We start from the raw sequence: 20,406 nt of genomic DNA, 5'->3' as shown, positions 1-20,406 counted from the left end.
GGCAGGAGATCCGGTCTGACCTGTTATGATTTCCCTCAAGGCGCACAGCTGTCAACAGTAAATTACTGGCTTAACTCATAACACGGCTGTTGAGCTTCTGTAACACAAACAAAGATCATCAACGCTGTTTGTTATCAGTATTAACACGGTCAGTACATAGTGCTGCTTGTCCAGTGCAAACAAGTGTCTGATTGACACACCAGCCGGTTTCTGAGATCAGATTTTAAATGTACATCATGATCTTATTTTCTGTTCAGTCCACATAGTGAGTAAGCAGATAAGCAGCCCTGACAGCAGCATTTTAGAAATGAATGGTTCCTTTAAGTAACATCCTCAGATAGAATCTGGGCTAAAGTGATAACAAGCACTCGTTTTCAGCTTCAGCAGAGGGAATCCTAATCTCTCCTGGAATACATTTTATCCACTCGTTCACTTCATCCAGATGCTGTGTCACCTCAGCGTCTGGTGGTGTGCAGAGGGGGACACACTAAAAGAGTTATGGCCAAAATGCAAGATGACAAGGCTGAAGTCCAGCCAATAAGAAGCAAGCCTGAGCATGAATCCAAAGCAGAGACCAAAAATGCAAATAGATAAAAATGCAAAGAGACACATGCAGGGAGTCAAACAAGCAGAAGACAACACAACACAATCAAAGAGCACAGCCAAACTGAAGCCTTTAAATACACACAGGAGCTAATGAGGGATAGTGGCAACATAACGGTGGCGACAAAGGGCCAAGTAGGTCTGGATATCTCTGGAAATGCTGTACTTTGATTTACTCGAGGTATCATTGTCTAATATTCAAATCTGTGTGACAAATATGAACCAAGTAAAAGCTGTGTACATGAAAAACTACTCAACCCCCCCAAAACAAGACCTCCAGCAGCACCAGGCTCAGGGAGGGGCGGCCATCTGCTGCAACTGGTTGGGGGTGAGGGGAGGAAGGCGGGACAAAAGACATGCTGCAGTAGAAAGCCAGAGATGAATAATAACTACTGATTGAATGCAGAGAGGTGTACAACCACATGATGAGTGAGGAAAGGTGACTGAAGAAGAAACAAATGCTGAAGCCAAAACAAAAAACAAAAAGCACAAATGAAGATGCTTCACAGCCCTGCAGGGTTTTAAAGAAGACATCTGCAATATTTACACAGCTGCTCATCTTGTTCTTTCAGAGCCAAAACATTTGCTCACAGAATCGTCTGTTTGGATTTGGTGACTGCAGCTTAGAGCTCGGATAACTTAAAACAAAGAACTGGATGAACAGCACCACCCACAGGCAGGAAGGCGCAAAAGCACTGGAAATGTAGGTCACGAGTCATACGAGCTTTGTTTTATTGTCGAGTGATCATATTTCTAAATCACACCAATTTAATTTTCTTCAAAGGCCTTTAAAAAAAAATAATATGGTGACTTTGTTGTGACTTATTCATTCTTTTCAAAATACCGTTATAAGTGTTTAAAACTACTAATTAATGATTAAGGCTGAATGTACAGTCGGGCGCTCCTCTCATACATTCATTTTAATAACTGTCCCGTGGTTGTAGTTTGGATTGGACTTTATCCCTGTGATGTTGTGCATTTGCAGTTAGACCTGATGTGGTGTCATTAGTTGTCTGAAACTGTATCACAGGCTGTTGTCTCATGGCGTGTCTTCGACGTGCTGAGGGGCTTCAGTGCATGTTGAAAAATGGTTCTCGTGCATGAAACGCATTAAAATGTGATTAACTTTTTGTACACTGTGTGACGAGTTGAGATATAGAGCATCATGGCCAAGGAAGGGCAGAAAAAGGAGATGAATAAGAGCTTTACAAACTGAAGAACTGATAAGCTGACCTGCTTCTTGACAGCAGGAGCGGTTTTGCATAGATGTCCATTTAACTGTAAATGCAACTTCTGTAAATGTTATTGTTCATTTAAAAATAAGGACATTCAATGCGTGTATCTGGGTGTGTAACAGTTTTTTCCCTTATGTTAAATGTTGTGCACCATGTTCGTGATTTACCTGTTTGTTTTTGCCAGTCTCTTTTCTCTCTGGTGATACAAAGACCATAAAAGTCAGACTTTGGACTCTCATGACGATCAAATATTAACTGTTGTCAACCATAAAACTATAAAACCTCGAGCATCTCATACAACCTGCTAACCTGCCATCTGCAGCCTGAAATCAGCACGTATGACTCACACACAAACCTTTCAAAACTAATTGCATCAAGTATGTTTCTATTGCTTTCTCATGTAGTTATGTTACAAAATATGTTTAATCAGGAAGATTAGCAAATTCAATGTTAAAGAAATATACAGAATAATATTTCTGGTGGCTCACGATGGTTTCAGTGAAGATTATGTCATTAGTAGGCACGGCAGGCGACACTGGTACACTTCTCTTGTTTAGCTGACTCAGCAGTGCAACCAGGACTTCTTTATTTGGACGTTTCTGTTCCTCTCCTGTTCTCATCGTCCAGAAACCAGAGAGCACCTGCTTTACTGATGAAGTATGTGAAGTATGAACTTCAGTTTAGGGTTCAGTGTGGTGAAGGATTTTTAGAACAGATGAAGTGGCGTAGTTTCACTTCCCTCCAGCACAGGTTAGGTCAGAGCCACACAGTAAAACAACTGGTGGAGGTGATGTTGAGCAGGCATGTGGGGAACTCGGTTTCAAAGCAATAACAGCTGCTCGATAACTGACTTCACTCAGTCTCACTTTCTTTATTTCACTTCTTTATTGAAATTCTTTGACTGGAATTTTAAATTGGACACAGATCTGTGATTACTGATAATATGAACACTGAATCTGTTAGTCGAGGCTGAAAAAGGGGTGAAAAAATTATTCAGCAATTATTTAAATAAATAAAAATAAATTTAAGTATAAAAAATAGTTTTAAATTTATGACATGTATGTAAGGTTTGTGCATTACAGCCATAACTAACAACCATTCATCTTATATAATATATATTTATATAATTCTAAATGTAATTATAACGATTATGTATTGTATGCAGTAAACGCCCTCTCCCATAGAAATGTCAGTATCAGTATCACTCGCTTGCATAATGAAAACAACTCCAGCACTGGAATATTTTTGTTGACCAACCCAGAGGTGTGTTTTTCTGTAGAGTATTTGGATTTAGTGAGAAACCTTCCTGTGCCAGAAATCTTCTGAAGGTGCTAATGTGAGGTTGGCACATTTAGCCTGTGGCTCCATTACTGATCTGCGGCTGAGCTTTTCTAGCATGATGATGCTGAATGTTTCCTGTCATTTAACATTAGCAAACGTCTCCTCTGAGATACCTCAAAATTCACAAATAGGATATTTACTGATATATTTTATCTTGTAAAACTTGTGTTACTAATAAAGCATCAAAACAAAACTCATTAAAAAACAAACTGACATCCAGATGAGCAAACTGAAAGTACAAAATGCTGGATCATTTCTACATTTCTATTTCCTGTGGCACGCTCACAGCAGCAGTTTATCAATTAATTTTAAAATATGCTTGTAAAGAACCAGATTACCCTACATGTGATCTGCTAATAAAATAACCTCCAATATTGTAAGCTGTGCAACGTCGCCGCAACTCATCCACAACTTTTTGCATTTTAAAGAAAAAGAAAATAATCGAAAGCTCCAGGACCCAAGTAAGAATACCCAGTGTCCTCTGCAGAACACAAACCCTCTCAAAATAATAAAAACCTGTGGATCATTGTGACTCAGGTGTGGCTGAAGACTCGACTACATTATCTATCATTGTCATCGATTGGTGTGTGGTCAGGGGGAAACAGAAGGAGTGGCCCTGCAGTTTATGGCCCCTGTTAGAGTAAAGTCCCTGTGCTGGAGCACCAGATGCCAGATTAACAGGACATAACTGAAAGAGCGACACCAGAGCCTCCACCACCTCCAGTCTGTTCCTGACTACCTGAAGGCTTCAGCTTAGAGGACACAGAGTTACTCCCTGTTAATGTTCTTGTGAACGTTGCTGTTGTTAGGCTATTTGTGGTCGCTGGATTTTTTGGGGAGAGTTGCTGTGGTTTTTTTTAAGTAATTTTTGTGGAAACATCTGTAATCATGTCGACGGCAGTGGAAGCGGTCGGGTTCATCATGTGCATAATCAGCTGGCTGGTTAACGGTGCGGCGCTGGTTAACGACTACTGGAAGGTTTCCACCGTGTCCGGCAGCGTGATCATCTCTCAGAGGCAGTTTGAAAACTTGTGGCACGCCTGTGCTGAGAACAGCGCGGGAATCGCCGAATGCCGGGACTTTGAATCGATGCTGGCCCTCCCCGGTAAGACCAGACACTCAAGTCCTCCTGTTACTTATCTCAAGCCGAGAGTTGATGTCAGACACTCTGATCAAACCTGATAACAAAATAATGTTATTTTATGACATCATTATATTTTGCTTTAAAAGCAGCATTAGTGTCTATGAAAAGCAGAACAGGAGATGACTGAGCAAACAGAATAAAAAAACTTGTTAAACTGTTGACCAATCGTGACCCAGGAAACAGGATGTGGTCAGAGCTTTTAGGCCCCACCAGACAAACAGTTTAGTTTCCATCTCTCATAAAGCTATACAGGTGTCGTATCTTTGTAAAGCTCTTTGAAACCTTGTCATACTGGCTGTTTAGAAAATAGGCCAGCATGTCGCGTGGCAGCATTTCAGAATTTGTCGTCCAAAGGTTGCTGACGGTGTTTCCCGCCTAAAGTAAAAATGAAAATAGATACTTATTAAAATGTTTGTTATAAAGTTGCCAAGTCTTCAGAAAAATCTTAGCTTGATCAATAAAGGTTATTATTGGATTGTGTTAGGTTGACTTTTTCTCAGTAATTGTTATACAAGGATAGTTTTTGGACGCCATTTTGAGTTTTCTCTGTTGAAAGCAAAATGGGCAGAAACAAAGAAACTTCTCTGAGAAGAAGGATAAAAACCCCAAACAAACAGCTCAGTATGTTTCTTCATTCTTTACTTTACTTGGACTTTAATGTGGGTTCAGCAGGTTTATCTATAAAAGCAGACTGGAGGCTTATTTTTGATGGTTTTTGTATTTTTAAAACTCATCAAACCTCTCGACACTTTTTCCTACATAGTGATAAAGATGTAAAGAGACGCCAGGTTTCCTCCTGCAATTGAGGCTCTAATGAAATACTCCAGTATAAAAGATTCAAAGTTACAATTTTTGAGAGTTTTGAACTTCTTTAGAAAGCTTGTCCATATAACTGGTGTTATAAAGGTGTTTAGTGACATATATTTATGTACCTGTCTGAGTTTAAGTGGCTGTTGAAACCAAACTCATCATCATCATTATTACTCGGTATGACTCCTACCAGCTTACCTACCATTGCTCCTGAAATTCCCTGAAGCTCATAAAGAGGTGTGGTAGTTGTTTCTAATGATCAGCAGAGGTCATCTGGTTAATAAATGACTGCAGCAGCTGTAAAACACACAAATACACACCTAATGTTACAGCCAGTTCCTCCTTTTCCTTAAACAGTTTAGCTTTTGTGTATTTTTAATAAACGTTTAATAAAGATGTAAACATATAAATGAGTTTTACAGTAACAGGTGGTTATATATTTATATATATATATATTTTTACCTTTGCACAGGTAGTTATTTCCCTGTTTGTTTTATATTACATTTAAAATAAAGAGTCAAGGGAAGTTAGGACTGGTTTTACTGGGATTTATGTCACCGGCTGGAGTATTTTTCGTTCTTTTTGACATTTAAAGTTTCATTACAGCTCACCTCACTTTGTTTTGCATGAAAACTATGTTCACATATAAAATAAAACAAAAAAACAGGTTTCAGAATAAATTATTTATTGATTCCAACGAGTCTAGATCAGGTTTTGTCACACAGCACAATAGGTAAAAACAGGGGGATGAACAGAAAGAACTCAAAGGACAAACCTGTCACTGAAAATCAAAGAGTTCCCATCAAGCACTCAGTTTCTTTGTGTTTAAGCAAAACTGATCATCTATTTGTAAATTGCTGGGTGTGTTTTCCATGAACAGGGCTGCAGAGGCTCTGTTTCTATGTGAATTACAGAATTACCCATAAACCCCGAGTAAGTATGTAAACAATAATTAATGACTTCTTTCTGTGTCTGCAGTCCATGTACAGGCCTGTCGTGCCCTGATGATCATCTGTCTGCTGTTCGGCCTCGGCTCCATGATTGTCGCTCTGCTTGGACTCAAGTGCATCAAGATCGGCTCAAAGACTGAACAATCCAAGGCCAAGATCGCCACCATTGGAGGAATCCTGAGCATCCTGGCCGGTGAGTGTGATGGTTCATCTCTGTCACTTCACATGCTACAAACACTAACACAGAAAACTTTGTCTGAAGGGAAAGTCAAGAAAAGGTTAATTGATTTTCTATTATTAAGACACTCAGTAGAAATTTACTACAAAATACTATCATAAGTTTTAGATATTTGGATATTTTTGCATTCAGTGTTGTTGTAGATTGTCTAAGGAGCTTGGAAGGAAAAGCGTCTGGGCCTGTTTAAGTCCAGACGCTTTTCTTTCCAAGCTCCACAACAGAGTTATTGTGGATTGTTATATATTGATGTATTACAGATGCTGGAAGTTGGAAGCTCTGCAAGTTTTTTGCTCTTCTTCCTTTCTTTTATTTCAGTGAACTTTCTTCATTTGTTTACTGAATGAATTTACAGATATATCAAAGAAATGATTACAAACTTCTGCATGAGCAAAACTGACATGACGTGTTTGTACAGTCTGCAAACCTGGAGCATTTCTCTCCATGTTGTTCTCCAACTAAGCAGATATTTGCAGATTAGTGCTGAATAATACACAAGTTAGATCCTAGAGTTTTACTCAGTAAAACTGGAGCACAGACTTTTTGGAAGACCTGTCAGTATAACTAAGTGCACCGTGCTATTTATTAGATAATGCATTAAGAAAAGGACCAAAATAAAAAGGAGTGAGTAACACAGACACGTGGAGGCCCTCATACGATCCCCGTGTAGGCTTAAACCACAAATGTTTTTTGCAGCATGAGATGATCTTTTCATGCTTGGTTCTCTCCCAGGATTAAAGCCAAGCTCCTTCCTCTTTTTCCTCTCTTGTGTAGTTAAAGTTTATTGATTCACGTTTGTGTTTTTTTTATATAACACCAATTAAACGTAGGAACTGTCACCTTACAGTCTTCCATATGGCAAAGTGAAGAGCCTACAATAAAACACTCATCAAACTCAAATTTAAAAGAGGTAAACTGAGTGTTTATTGAATGTTATATTTGTAGGAAGTGTTGAGTCAGAGGTATAAAAATAATAAAAAGACATTGAAAGTACAAACTATATACATGCTGTGTGGTGGAAACGAAACAAAAGTAAAGTGAAACAGAAACATTTTTTAGTAAGAACTGGTGATGCGATGCTGTGAGTGCACTCACAGGTGGTGGAAAGAGAATAAGAAAGAAAGGAAGTGAGGCTGTAATACTTTGTGCTTGTGTCTGCAGGTCTTTGCTGCCTGGTAGCTGCTTCCTGGTACGCAGCCAGAGTGGTTAATGACTTCAATGATCCGTTCTACGGTGGAATGAAGTACGTTCACCACACAGATGCTGAATTTTGATCTCATGAGAAATACCAGAGTTAAAAAGAAAAGATGATTGCCATTAAGGGACAGCTGAGTCCTTTTAATGATAACTATTTTTAATTCCTCCATTAATAAATTTGTTTTTGATGCTATAAACTAATATGACATGCTTTAAATGTTAATTTAATCTGATTTTGTTTTGTTATATTTGATCTTTTTTGCATTTTAAATGTAAGTAAAACAAGTAAATCTGAGCATTTTCTGCCTGAAACTTAAGTTTAAGCTGATTTCTGTCTGTTAATAATTGTCACGTCATTTCCAGGTTCGAGCTCGGCACCGGCCTCTACATGGGATGGGCTGGAGCCTGTCTGGCCATGCTGGGCGGAGCTTTTCTCTGCTCGGCGTGTAAGAGAGCGTCGGTGAAGAAAAGGTAAACACGCACTCGTTACTTTCTATTGTTGAACTCTTGACATTTTCAGTTGTTCCAGTCTGGGGATGTTGCTGCTTTGAGAATCTGTCTGACTTTGTATTTCTTGTTTTGCAGCGGTTATTATGGAAATGCACCACAGAAGGTGTACACGCCCACAGCCAAATCAGAACCAGATGCCAAAGCTTACGTCTAAATGCAAACTTTGTGGTCCCCACAATGTCATAACAACACAATCATGCAGCACTGTCTGTATACACCTGATACTCAGACCGGTGTTCTGTGTTTTTCTGTCATTTTTTCTAACTTGTGTTTGAAAGAAAATCTTAAATCTTAAAGAAATCACAAAGATTTACAGATTATATTGATCGATACAACTGTTTGTGATTCTGGAAACCCTGTGTGCAGTTTGTTTTTATCGGAATAAAGTTTGTATTACATAACAAATTGAGGTGTTGTGCTATTTTTTAACCACAATACTCATATTGAATCCAAATCTTCTGCATGGATGTGGCTTTTCTATACAAACATTCATGTACTGTATATTTATTTGGTATTTTAAAATATTCAGATATGAATCCTGACAGGTACATCTCACCTCTATAAACGGACTTCCTGAAAATCCTCTGATTTGTCAGTAAATTCACCAGTAATTATAAAAACACAGAGAAAACTGTAAAAATGCAATTAATCTAAACCAGTTGTCATTTTCATGAGATGCTTTCTGTACTAGTTTTGCTTCTGTTTGTGTTCTTTTTTCATTGCTTTCTCATCTCTTTTGTTGCTGAATTTGCATTTTGTGCTTCTTAAATGTGATTTTAATCATTTGAAAGTAAACAATCCTCCAGAAAACAAAAGGACATGCAGTTAAAGGTGCAATTAGTTTAAAATTGTATATTACTGTTTGAGTTAAATGATGCTTGCAGCAGTGTTACATGGAGCTTTTCCACCAGCTGCTTAATGAAGTCCTAATGTTGAAGCCAAACGTGTTTATTAAAGCAGACATTGTTAATGAGGTTGCCTGTAATGAAGTGTCTATGGACACTAATAAGATGGCAGCTCCAGCAGTTTTTAAGCCAATAACATCCTGGAGTGCATTAAATTTGGACTTTGGATTGTACTGTTAAAGTTTTGCAGCTTCTCCTTCTGTTAAAGATCTCCACCATGACCATATAGTCCGAAGTAATTAAGTCATAAATAAACATTTAAATGGCAGAAAAGTTCCCGTTTTTTTTTTTTATCATCGTCTGTGTAAGTTTGTTTGTTTCATCGTTGGTCTGAACTAAGAAACAACAAGAATTTTTTGTGGATTAATTTTGTGAAACTTTCTCCTTTCCTGTAATTTTGCACATTGTTCACATTTTAAATCATGCTCACACACGTCTTTCATTTACTACAGAAACATTTATTTATCATATAGAAAAACTGCACCTTCACTGCTACGGTGAAGCTTGTTATATCCAGCCACATGTTACACTGCACCAGTGGTTCCCAATCTTTTTTTGCTAGGCCCCCCTTTGTTTTACAAGAAAATTGTTCGCACCCCCCCCTTCTCAAACCACACACACCCATATTTTGCTCCATTGCGGTTTATTTCACACCTCAAACATTTAGTAAACAATTAAGCAAATACAAGTAATCTGCAATAAATTACAGGTAGCAATAAAATAAACTACTAACTCTTTTACGCTGCGTCCGCACCTACACGGGTATTTTTGAAATCACCGAAAACGGAGATTTTTTAAACTCCATTTTTGCGTTTACGTGTGGACGAGGAATACAGAGTTGGTCACGCAATGTCAAAGGTATGTGCCTTTTTTCACGTCACGCTGTGCGCACGTTATTGTTTACATGAGATGAATTGCAGAATAGCAGATAGAGACAAAACACTGTTAATCTGACTGTCTGCAGGTTTTACACGCAGTTACTGTCCCTCCATTTACAAAGGCAGAGGCGTCACAGTGTCATTATTTTACTGTAGTTGTTTTTTTTCATGTGTAATAATGTTGAATATTATATAATATTCAACATTGCTATCAATACATTTTTCAAATAATGCCACTCTGTGCAAAATGGGTTTAAAAACATAAACAGCTGTGGGATACTGTTTGTCCGTGATTTGAACAGCCCAGCAATGCTATGATGCAGGGGAAACCAATCCTGCAGGGAGACCTACCTCGGCACTTGTGCAGGTGAAGCCAAAGGGCAGATATGCTTCACCATATTTTCTGGTCTTTGGCTTAGAATGAAGTTGGTTTGGAAACATATTCAGCGATGCTTCATCTCCTGCTTTGCGTTTCTGTGGACACCCGTGCTAGCAGTGTCCAATAGTGATGGGTCGTTCGCGAACGAAATGGCTCTTAGAGCCGGGTCTTTGACGTGAACGACACGAGCCGGCTCCTTATCGCGAGCCGTCACGTGGTTTTTTTTTTTTTCTTTCTCTCACCCTCTCTCTCGCTTCTCGAGCAGAGTGAAGCTGACCCCCCACCCACTTGAAACGTAAAGGCAAATAGGCGGAGCGGTTAGTGCTACGTTTGTGCAGATTTGTGCAGGTAAAATTAGCGTTTGTGCTGCTACGGTTTCCGAGATATTAAACTTTATTTTATAGGTCATTCAAAGGTCACCATCCCCCCAGACTGCTCCAAAACAAACCAAAATGGTCTACTTTTTTAGTGCTACGTTTGTGCAGATTTGTGCAGGTAAAATTAGCGTTTGTGCTGCTACGGTTTCCGAGATATTAAACTTTATTTTATAGGTCATTCAAAGGTCACCATCCCCCCAGACTGCTCCAAAACAAACCAAAATGGTCTACTTTTTTAGTGCTACGTTTGTGCTGATTTGTGCAGGTAAAATTAGCGTTTGTACTGCTACAGTATCTGAGATATAATGATTTTAATTATTACGGCCTACGCTGTATAACACCAGTGTCTGTGGCAGTGAGTTTCAGCAGCTGTGGAGTTTTGCACTTTTTCTAGGCTTGCTGCATATTAACTTTTATTAGTTTACACTTTAGTAACACAATTTATTCAGCGGAAAGGTCGATATTTCTTTTGTTACCAGTGTAGAAACGTACACAAGGTAGGCTAAAGTTTTATTTTTTCTGTGGCAAAACTGAGTTTCATGTGAAGTGATTCACGTATACCTAATTATTATTATTTTTTACATACCCAGTTGGCCTCTATGATTTTGTTTTGAATTATATATGTTCATTATTATTAATGTAGCTGTCTCAGAAAAAATGAAGTGTTTGCTTTGATAGGTTGTTACCTACGTGTAGAAAACTGAATATTCCACAGCACCCAGGCGAGGGATCTTCAACCTGCGGCTCTAAAGCAACATGTGGCTCTCCGGCCCCTCCACTGTGGCTCTTATAAGACCAGGTAAGTCATTTTTTTATTATAAAGACAACAAGAAAGGGTTCTGTTAACAGTTTTGTTTTTTTTATGAAATATCTGCATTGACTATTCACTGAATGTACAAGGCTTTTAAAAGTGATTTAATGTTTCATAGCTTCAAATCTGTTTACTGTAATTTTCAATTATTATGGAAAGGATGCACGTAGCTGGCTTCATTTTAACAAATACTTTTTTCCGTTATAAAGCTTTGATGATTCATTGTCTTATCAAATCTAAAAATAAGCATTTTTATTTACATTTCCATAGCTTACACGATACAACAACTCATTTTCTAGATATTTATAGGCTCTTTCTTTTTTTAGGCTCTAGACAGGTTTTGTAGCAGCAGGGGGAAAAGGGGCCCTTTGAAATGAAAAGGATGCTGACCCCTGACTTAAGCCACCAGGTAAACACAAAACAAATACAGAAAAGTTATTGACAGAAAAATAAAATGGTTACTTTCAAGGCTACGGGTGAAAGTGACTGGGTGTGTAAAAGCAAATATGCATCAGACTGACAAAGAAAAGAGCGTTAAAAGATTTTTAATTTAGAACTTCAACTTTATGTGCAAAACTGAACTTACTGATAACACACACTAGCCATTTGAACACATGTAACTGTAGTGAACCAAATAAAACAGAAAAATGCAGGCAGCACTCATTATACTGTGTATAACACGGCATGGGGTTGTATTTTTTTCTTTTCAGATGCTCCTGTCACTCCATTTCCCAGGTCATCATAGCACTCCCACACACATGGAGCTCTCCTGCAGTATGCAGTGTAATGCCCCAAACCATCAGTGGTCATCTTTCCATGGAAAGCAATTAATGCCCTTATAGTGAACGACTTTCCTTGGAGAACCAGGTTGGAGGGAAATTCATTCAGTGGAAATTCTGTTTGGTTTGCAAGGTCAGTATCAATCCACACGATATCTCCAATGTTGTAGCTGTGAGTAACTGTCCCTGCACAGAGCTCATTTCCTGTGGTGCTGTCTTCTGTTTTGAATTCTGATGGACACAGAGATGGATTGGAGAGTGGCCTGAGGCAGGTAGACTCAGGTAGGCCAAGTCCTGCTTCCACAGCAGTGCCAAGATGAGCCATACCAGACTCTTTGAGGACAGAGATGGCAGGAGAAACAAATGGCACTTCCCTTGTCATCCCTTTGCTGAGGTAGCAGTGCTGTGAAGAGCAGTGTTTGGTAAAATAAACACTTGAGATGTACCTCATTGTCTTAGCGATTACAGCGGCGATATTGCACTGAGCATCGATTTGGATCGCAGCAGACCTCAACGAGACAGCTTCAAACATTACCCTAAGCAGCTCTGCTCTCCTCCTGTAGGTTTGTTGGGTCACACCATCTGTGGCAATGGCTTTCACCAGCTGCAGGACTGGGTTTTCACTGTCTTTCAGAACAGCATTTTGAAATGTGGAGCTGTCACAGAAGGCACAACATAAGCACTGAAAAAATGCATCAAATGCACAGGTATTGAGCACAGAGATTGTCGATTCCCCTAATCTAATAGGCTGATGGAGGTTTCCATTTTTTAATAATCCCACTTTCACTCTTTTGGCCCCAAAAGTTTCATCTGCATGGAGCCATTCGGTACATGAAGAGAGGTAGGAAGTCCTCTTCCTTTTTTTGGGTGGAACAGCTAGGCCCCTCCAGTTCTCAACTGCATCCCCATCAGCCGGAAGAATGTTTGTGGCAGCATCAGATCCCACAAACGGGTGAGCATCCATTTTTATTTTGTCTTCTGCATTGTGAGTCGTCATGGATCCAGAATTGGCATCTGTGACTTTCAGTGATCCCACTGTGGCCTCATCTTTGACCTTTTCTTTTGCAGAACAAATCCGCATATTTCCCTCGATGAAGGAAAGATGACGAGCAATGAAGCGATCGACTCAAAGAGGCAAGTTGTCATGTTTGAAAAGGCCATGTTTTATGTTTTTGAACTCAGCTTCAACAGTGGCTGAACTTGCTGTGATGCTGGTGCTTTGGAAGAGAGGGACCATTATTCCTGTCCAGAGTGGCAAGTAACTTGCGAGTCTTATTATATGAGGAATGATCTCAGGGAGGAAGTGAATATTATCTCTATCCCCGTTTGCTGCAGCAGGTGACCTGCTCTCCTCACATATTTCTGTTACCCACTGTCGTAGGTCAGTCTGGATCTCATCCACTGAATCCACTCTCTCACTTTCCTCCGTCTGTTCATCTGGAATGATGATGGAGTCTTGAGCAATTTGGGCTTTCAAGTATTTCTTGCACCTTTCTGAAGGAAGAGGGGCTCCAGAATTGTCATCACCTTCTGCCTCAACAGTGATAGCATGTAGGAGCTGTTTTGCATGGTCCAAACATTGAGACCGAAGACGTTTTGCTAATGACCTGACAAAGAAATCTTTAACACGATGTGTTTTCTTCTTCAGGCAGTCCCACTGGCATATCATCTTGATGCAGTGCGCAACATCAACCCTGATATAACAAGGGGGGAGTTTGGCAGACTGGGTTCCAAGAAGGACATGAAAGCATTCATTAAGGTAGGACTTCAGATCAGGATGAGGAATGAAAGCCTTGACCAGAGCTCCCAGAATTGCCAGAGAAAAGTCACTCACAGCTTCCTTTGGCACAGGTGCACCTGCACGAATCCATTCTGTCAACCAGTTTGCGATGGCATTAACATCATGTTTCTCTGACAGCATTTGCACCACTGGGACACTGGGGCAATTGTTTTCTTTCAGAATACCTTGATAAAGGAATATATGGCCAGATTTGCCATTTGGTCTCAGCAGTTTTTTCACAACTGAACCGGTTGCATCAAAGCACACAGTTGGGGGAGATTTTTTTGACAATGTCTTATAAACATGCATCTGTGTTTGACTCCAGTAGTGACAGAAAAACCTGTCCAGTCCAATATCTCGGATGCTACCACTGTGAGGAACACTATATTTTAACAATTGCAGAGATGCAATGGGGTCCTTATCTCCTAATTCCAAGTCTTTTCTCTCTTGTTTGGCTTTTCGCAGAGTGGCCAAATTTGGAAGGTGGCTTGGCTCAGGATCTCCAACATCCATCAGATCTGCTGCCCTCGCTGACCTCCATACAGTTGGATGGACCTTTGCTCTACGGAACACAAGTGTACATGTATTTTTGATCTTCTTCCATATAAGATCGTTGATGATATGAGTCCAAGTGCCAGGTTTCAAAATTGTGTATTCCCTTTTTTGGGTAGGAGAAAACTTGTCATTGTATTCAACCTTTTCAGGAATAAATTTAACCCAGTCCTCAAAAGGGACTTCTAGTTCAAAAGCTTGACAGTTTTCTTGTCCAGGAGAAATGCAATGTGAATCTAACTCTCCTTCACTATTACTTTCCTGATCACTGATTTCCAAAGCTGACCAGATGTTGTGTCTATTTAGCTTCACAAAAGTGTACAGGGCCTTTGCTGACATCTTGTCTTCTAGCTGCTGACTCAGCTCTTTCCAGACTGATGCAGCTGGAGTGGCTATTTTGCCATTTTGGACTATGGCCTCTTTTGAATTACAAAGAACTGCAAAAATGGAAACCTTGTCTACAGATGGCTTTCGAGGCATCTAAAAAAAAAATTAAAAAAAAACACACACTATGATTATGATGGAGCAAAACGTGATTTCTGAACTATATATACAGCCAGGAGCAACCCCTCCCCCAAGTTCTCCACCAATCTACACTTTCATATTTTGTGGAATTATTGCTTTTAAGATGGAGCTATTGAATTTGTGAGTTTATTAAATTGAGTCTGAGTATTTAACCCATGTACTGTACAGCACTTTAGTCCAGTGTGCTACATGTTTTAAAGTGCTTTAGAAACTTTTTTCTTGGACATTTTTGAAAATGTTTAACATTGAAAAAAGTCCTTTTGATCCAGACAGTTAGCTATATCATGTATTAACTCAGTAACTAAAACCTCAGTATTTTAAACGTAAGCTTACCTTGTTCAGAAATCAGATGAACGCTGTTCTAAGAATCCTTCAGACACAGTAATGCCAAATAATAGTTTTTTCTGCCAGAAAATGTGTATTTGATGCAAAAGACTGCTAGCTTGTTCGTTTCTCAAAGTGTTCATGGGAGTGTAAAATGTTCAAATGTAGTTTTCAATAAAGTTTTTTTAATCCACTCTAAAAAAAATAAATCCTCAAGCATTTGCATCGTGGTTTTATGAACAAAAAGTGATTGAAGTAAAGAAATTGAAGTAAAAAAAAAATACACTCATTACAAATTTAGCTGATTACATACAACAAGAGGGTTTTTTTAACAGAACTTTATTGAACAAGTGAACACACAAAGTGAAAGGTCATTTGAAAAAGACATTTTTCAGCAGTAAACCATAACAGAATATCTCAAATCATAGCAGTACAAACGCTAATTTTACCTGCACAAATCTGCACAAACGTAGCACTAAAAAAGTAGACCATTTTGGTTTGTTTTGGAGCAGTCTGGGGGGATGGTGACCTTTGAATGATCTATAAAATAAAGTTTAATATCTCGGAAACCGTAGCAGCACAAACGCTAATTTTACCTGCACAAATCTGCACAAACGTAGCACTAACCGCTCCGCCTATTTGCCTTTACGTTTCAAGTGGGTGGGGGGTCAGCTTCACTCTGCTCGAGAAGCGAACGAGAGAGGGTGAGAGAAAGAAAAAAAAAAAACCACGTGACGGCTCGCGATAAGGAGCTGGCTCGTGTCGTTCACGTCAAAGACCCGGCTCTAAGAGCCATTTCGTTCGCGAACGACCCATCACTATTGGACACTGCTAGCACGGGTGTCCACAGAAACGCAAAGCAGGAGATGAAGCATCGCTGAATATGTTTCCAAACCAACTTCATTCTAAGCCAAAGACCAGAAAATATGGTGAAGCATATCTGCCCTTTGGCTTCACCTGCACAAGTGCCGAGGTAGGTCTCCCTGCAGGATTGGTTTCCCCTGCATCATAGCATTGCTGGGCTGTTCAAATCACGGACAAACAGTATCCCACAGCTGTTTATGTTTTTAAACCCATTTTGCACAGAGTGGCATTATTTGAAAAATGTATTGATAGCAATGTTGAATATTATATAATATTCAACATTATTACACATGAAAAAAAACAACTACAGTAAAATAATGACACTGTGACGCCTCTGCCTTTGTAAATGGAGGGACAGTAACTGCGTGTAAAACCTGCAGACAGTCAGATTAACAGTGTTTTGTCTCTATCTGCTATTCTGCAATTCATCTCATGTAAACAATAACGTGCGCACAGCGTGACGTGAAAAAAGGCACATACCTTTGACATTGCGTGACCAACTCTGTATTCCTCGTCCACACGTAAACGCAAAAATGGAGTTTAAAAAATCTCCGTTTTCGGTGATTTCAAAAATACCCGTGTAGGTGCGGACGCAGCGTAAAAGAGTTAGTAGTTTATTTTATTGCTACCTGTAATTTATTGCAGATTACTTGTATTTGCTTAATTGTTTACTAAATGTTTGAGGTGTGAAATAAACCGCAATGGAGCAAAATATGGGTGTGTGTGGTTTGAGAAGGGGGGGGGGGGGGGGGGGGGGGTGCGAACAATTTTCTTGTAAAACAAAGGGGGGCCTAGCAAAAAAAGATTGGGAACCACTGGTGCAGTGTAACATGTGGCTGGATATAACAAGCTTCACCGTAGCAGTGAAGGTGCAGTTTTTCTATATGATAAATAAATGTTTCTGTAGTAAATGAAAGACGTGTGTGAGCATGATTTAAAATGTGAACAATGTGCAAAATTACAGGAAAAGAGAAAGTTTCACAAAATTAATCCACAAAAAATTCTTGTTGTTTCTTAGTTCAGACCAACGATGAAACAAACAAACTTACACAGACGATGATAAAAAAAAAAAACGGGAACTTTTCTGCCATTTAAATGTTTATTTATGACTTAATTACTTCGGACTATATGGTCATGGTGGAGATCTTTAACAGAAGGAGAAGCTGCAAAACTGGGTGGGGGGTCAGCTTCACTCTGCTTCTCTGTCGCACTTTTTTTCGCTTCACTCTGCACACGAGCCTTGTGCTTTATGCTGGGCAGAGGGGGGAGGGGCGGTAGTTACACTCAGTAGCACAGGAACAGAGCGAGAGAGAGAGAGAGAAAGAGAGCCAGGGACAACAATGTCACATTAGAAAGGTATAGTAATCATCCACAACTATTTTCGGTTGCAGATGATAAAGGATTAATTTATATTTAATTGTGTTGTGGTTTGCAGTGTTTTGTGTTGTTTTCACTTTAAATTTGTAAAAGGAAAAAGCTGAAAATTTAAATAGTTAAAACTTGAAATGTGAATAGTTGGTTTTTGTATTATATGATTTATTTATTACATTTTATGTGGAGTGAATAAATAAAAGTATATTTACGGTGGCCCCTACAGACAAAGCACATACAAACTTCAAATCACGTACGAACTCTGAAGCACATAAAAACTCAAAACACGTACAAAAGACAACAGAAGTGCTCCAGGATGCTGGGCGCAGTGTTGAGCTTTTGTTATCTTGTGGCTACACAAGCCAGGAAGTTCCAACGACCGGATTTGGTGTGTGGTAGTAACAGGTAGATGAACTTTTTTTTAAAAATTATTTGAATATATATGAGTGCTTGTGTATAAATACACAAACAATACACACATGCTTTCAATTGTGTAATTTAAGTGATCTAGTAGCTCTGCTTTGGAAGTTCAGTTCATGCTAGAAATGTGTTTTGGTGTTTGTACGTGTTTTGTCTCTAGGGGCCACCGCATATATTTATATATAAACATATAAATAAAACCACTTTTTTTATGTTAGTAATTCCTTTTGTGCGTAATTCTATATTATTGTTAATAATAAATTAATTAAAGCAACAAAACAACCTGAAGAGCCGGATCGGAGCCAAAAGAGCCGGCTCTTTTTAGTGAGCCGAACCGAAAGAGCTGGATCTCTAAAAAGAGCCGGAAATCCCATCACTAGTGTCCAAGCATTTTGTCCCCTCCCCCCTTTTTATACCGCGCCCCCTGCAATGGCTCTGCGCCCCCCCTAGGGGGCGGGCCCCACACTTTGGGAAGGTCTGCACTAGACAATGATGCATGTTCAATCATCCAGGGAATCCTGAGGACTCAGATTATGTGTGTTTGTACTTTTTTCTATTTCTGGTTTTATTGTGTCTCTTGAATATTTTGAGTTTCTCTGTGGCGCAGCTCCTTGTAGCAGTTTGAGACCTGAGCCTTTGTGCCAGAGGCTTAAATTATCAATATACATGTAATTATTATGTATAACTCACTGCATACAGAAATATTTTGTCTGGGAAAACTTCTAAAGTATTTGAAATCTGCATATGAAAGAAAAATAAGTGTGTATATGCGTGTGTGTCTGTGTGTATGTGTGTGTTTGTTCACAGGTCTATATATAGGCAGAGTGATGCTGCTGAGCTTTAATCCACTGTTCTGCCTGTCAGCAGGTAAACAGACAGGTGGATTACTGCAGCACTTTCATCATCATTATTACACCGGAGATTACAGCACACACACACACACACACACACACACACACACACACACACACACACACACACACACACACACACACACACACACACACAGTCCCTATCAAAAGTCTGAACGTGTTTCCCTTTTTCTTTTAGTTTCACACTCAAAACCAAAGACTGTGAAATATAATAATTTGTCTCTGAAGAAGGAGTGTAAAGTAAACCCAACCTAAAACGTAGCGAGACAGATTTGATTGTGTTACAAAAAGTGTTACAAAAGTGGAAGAACTTTGATGAATTTGAACTGAAAAGCACTTTATACACATTAGTTTAGCGATAAAGTAAATAAATGAATGGCCTGTTTTAAAAAGCTTGTTCTGTTGTTGTTGTGTGCATGATTTATACCATGTGTTAAACACAGATTTTGGTTTTTGCCTCATTTCTGTCCTCCATAAATCACATGGTTAAAGGAGCATTGGCTTAGTTTAAATGTAAACGTTAACCACTGTCTGCTTATTATATGTCTGATGTCATCGGTCATTTCTGGGTCCGAACACTGAGAGTTAAAAAAGCTCCAATAAAATGTAGGTATAAAAAATAGTGAACAAAATAAGATGCTGACCACCGTGATGCTGAAACTGAGGCTCCTAAATGGAGACACCTTGGCTGAGTCCATCTTTTAAAATGGTAAATGGCCCTTATTTGTATAGTGCTTTACTAGTCCCTAAGGACCCCAAAGCACTTTACACTACATTCAGTGATTCACCCATTCACACACTGGCGATAGCAAGCTACATTGTAGCCACAGCTGCCCTGGGGCGCACTGACAGAGGCGAGGCTGCCGGACACTGGCGCCACCGGGCCCTCTGACCACCACCAGTAGGCAACGGGTGAAGTGTCTCGCCCAAGGACACAACGACCGAGACTGTCCGAGCCGGGGCTCGAACCGGCAACCTTCCGATTACAAGGCAAACTCCCAACTCTTGAGCCACGATCGCCCCACTTTTAGATACAGTCTATGCATTTTTTTTTTACTCAGAAAAAAATCAAGCAAAAATGTTTAAGTGAAGCAAATATGTACAATTAAACCCAAAAGTAATCAATTAACACTTTTAATAAAGGATGTTTATAATAAATCTTATAATACAGATTATTATTTATTATCAGTCATTAACTTATTTTGTTAATGCTCATCCTTATTTTACATCACTTTCAAAACCTTCCACTGCATGAGCTGAAGTGCATAAATACATTTGCCCTGACAGAAATAATTCAGCACCTTAAATGTGTAAACCTGATGAAAGCTGAATGGGTTAAAAGAGATAACGTGAAGTAAAACACAGGCTGAAAGCACGTTTTGTTCCCTGCACCTCCTCACTCTGTCACGTCTGTCGGTCTAATCCAGCCTCGTTGTGCTGACCGAGGATAACCAGCTTCAATCCTCTCAGTCAGCTCATTCACTGAAGTCTGTCTCTGTCTGTCTGTCCATCTGTCTGCGCGTGGAGGTTTGTAGGTGAAGAAA

The 20,406-nt window shown here is 39.4% G+C and overlaps 1 protein-coding gene and 1 long non-coding RNA gene across 2 annotated transcripts; both read left to right on the top strand.

The window, feature by feature from the left end:
- The first annotated feature begins 3,769 nt into the window (after positions 1–3,769).
- cldn15la (claudin 15-like a) lies at positions 3,770–8,574 on the top strand. Its single transcript, XM_004569477.4, has 5 exons — positions 3,770–4,284; positions 6,112–6,276; positions 7,480–7,561; positions 7,879–7,986; positions 8,101–8,574. The coding sequence occupies exons 1-5, from the start codon at positions 4,068–4,070 to the stop codon at positions 8,177–8,179; spliced, it is 651 nt and encodes a 216-aa protein (XP_004569534.2). The 5' UTR covers positions 3,770–4,067; the 3' UTR covers positions 8,180–8,574.
- A 3,890-nt stretch (positions 8,575–12,464) lies between these two features.
- Positions 12,465–15,532, top strand: LOC112436241 (uncharacterized). The gene is made up of 7 exons (XR_013094122.1): positions 12,465–12,548; positions 12,718–12,861; positions 12,959–13,106; positions 13,223–13,412; positions 13,536–13,705; positions 13,803–13,913; positions 14,400–15,532. It is a non-coding gene; the product is annotated as an uncharacterized LOC112436241 (long non-coding RNA).
- The last annotated feature ends 4,874 nt before the right edge of the window (positions 15,533–20,406 follow it).

Source organism: Maylandia zebra, linkage group LG18 (genome assembly GCF_041146795.1).
Source record: "Maylandia zebra isolate NMK-2024a linkage group LG18, Mzebra_GT3a, whole genome shotgun sequence".
In the NCBI taxonomy this organism is placed as follows: Eukaryota; Metazoa; Chordata; class Actinopteri; order Cichliformes; family Cichlidae; genus Maylandia; species Maylandia zebra.
The sequence above is the reverse complement of the archived record's forward strand: the minus strand, read 5'-3'. Positions and strand labels throughout refer to the sequence as shown.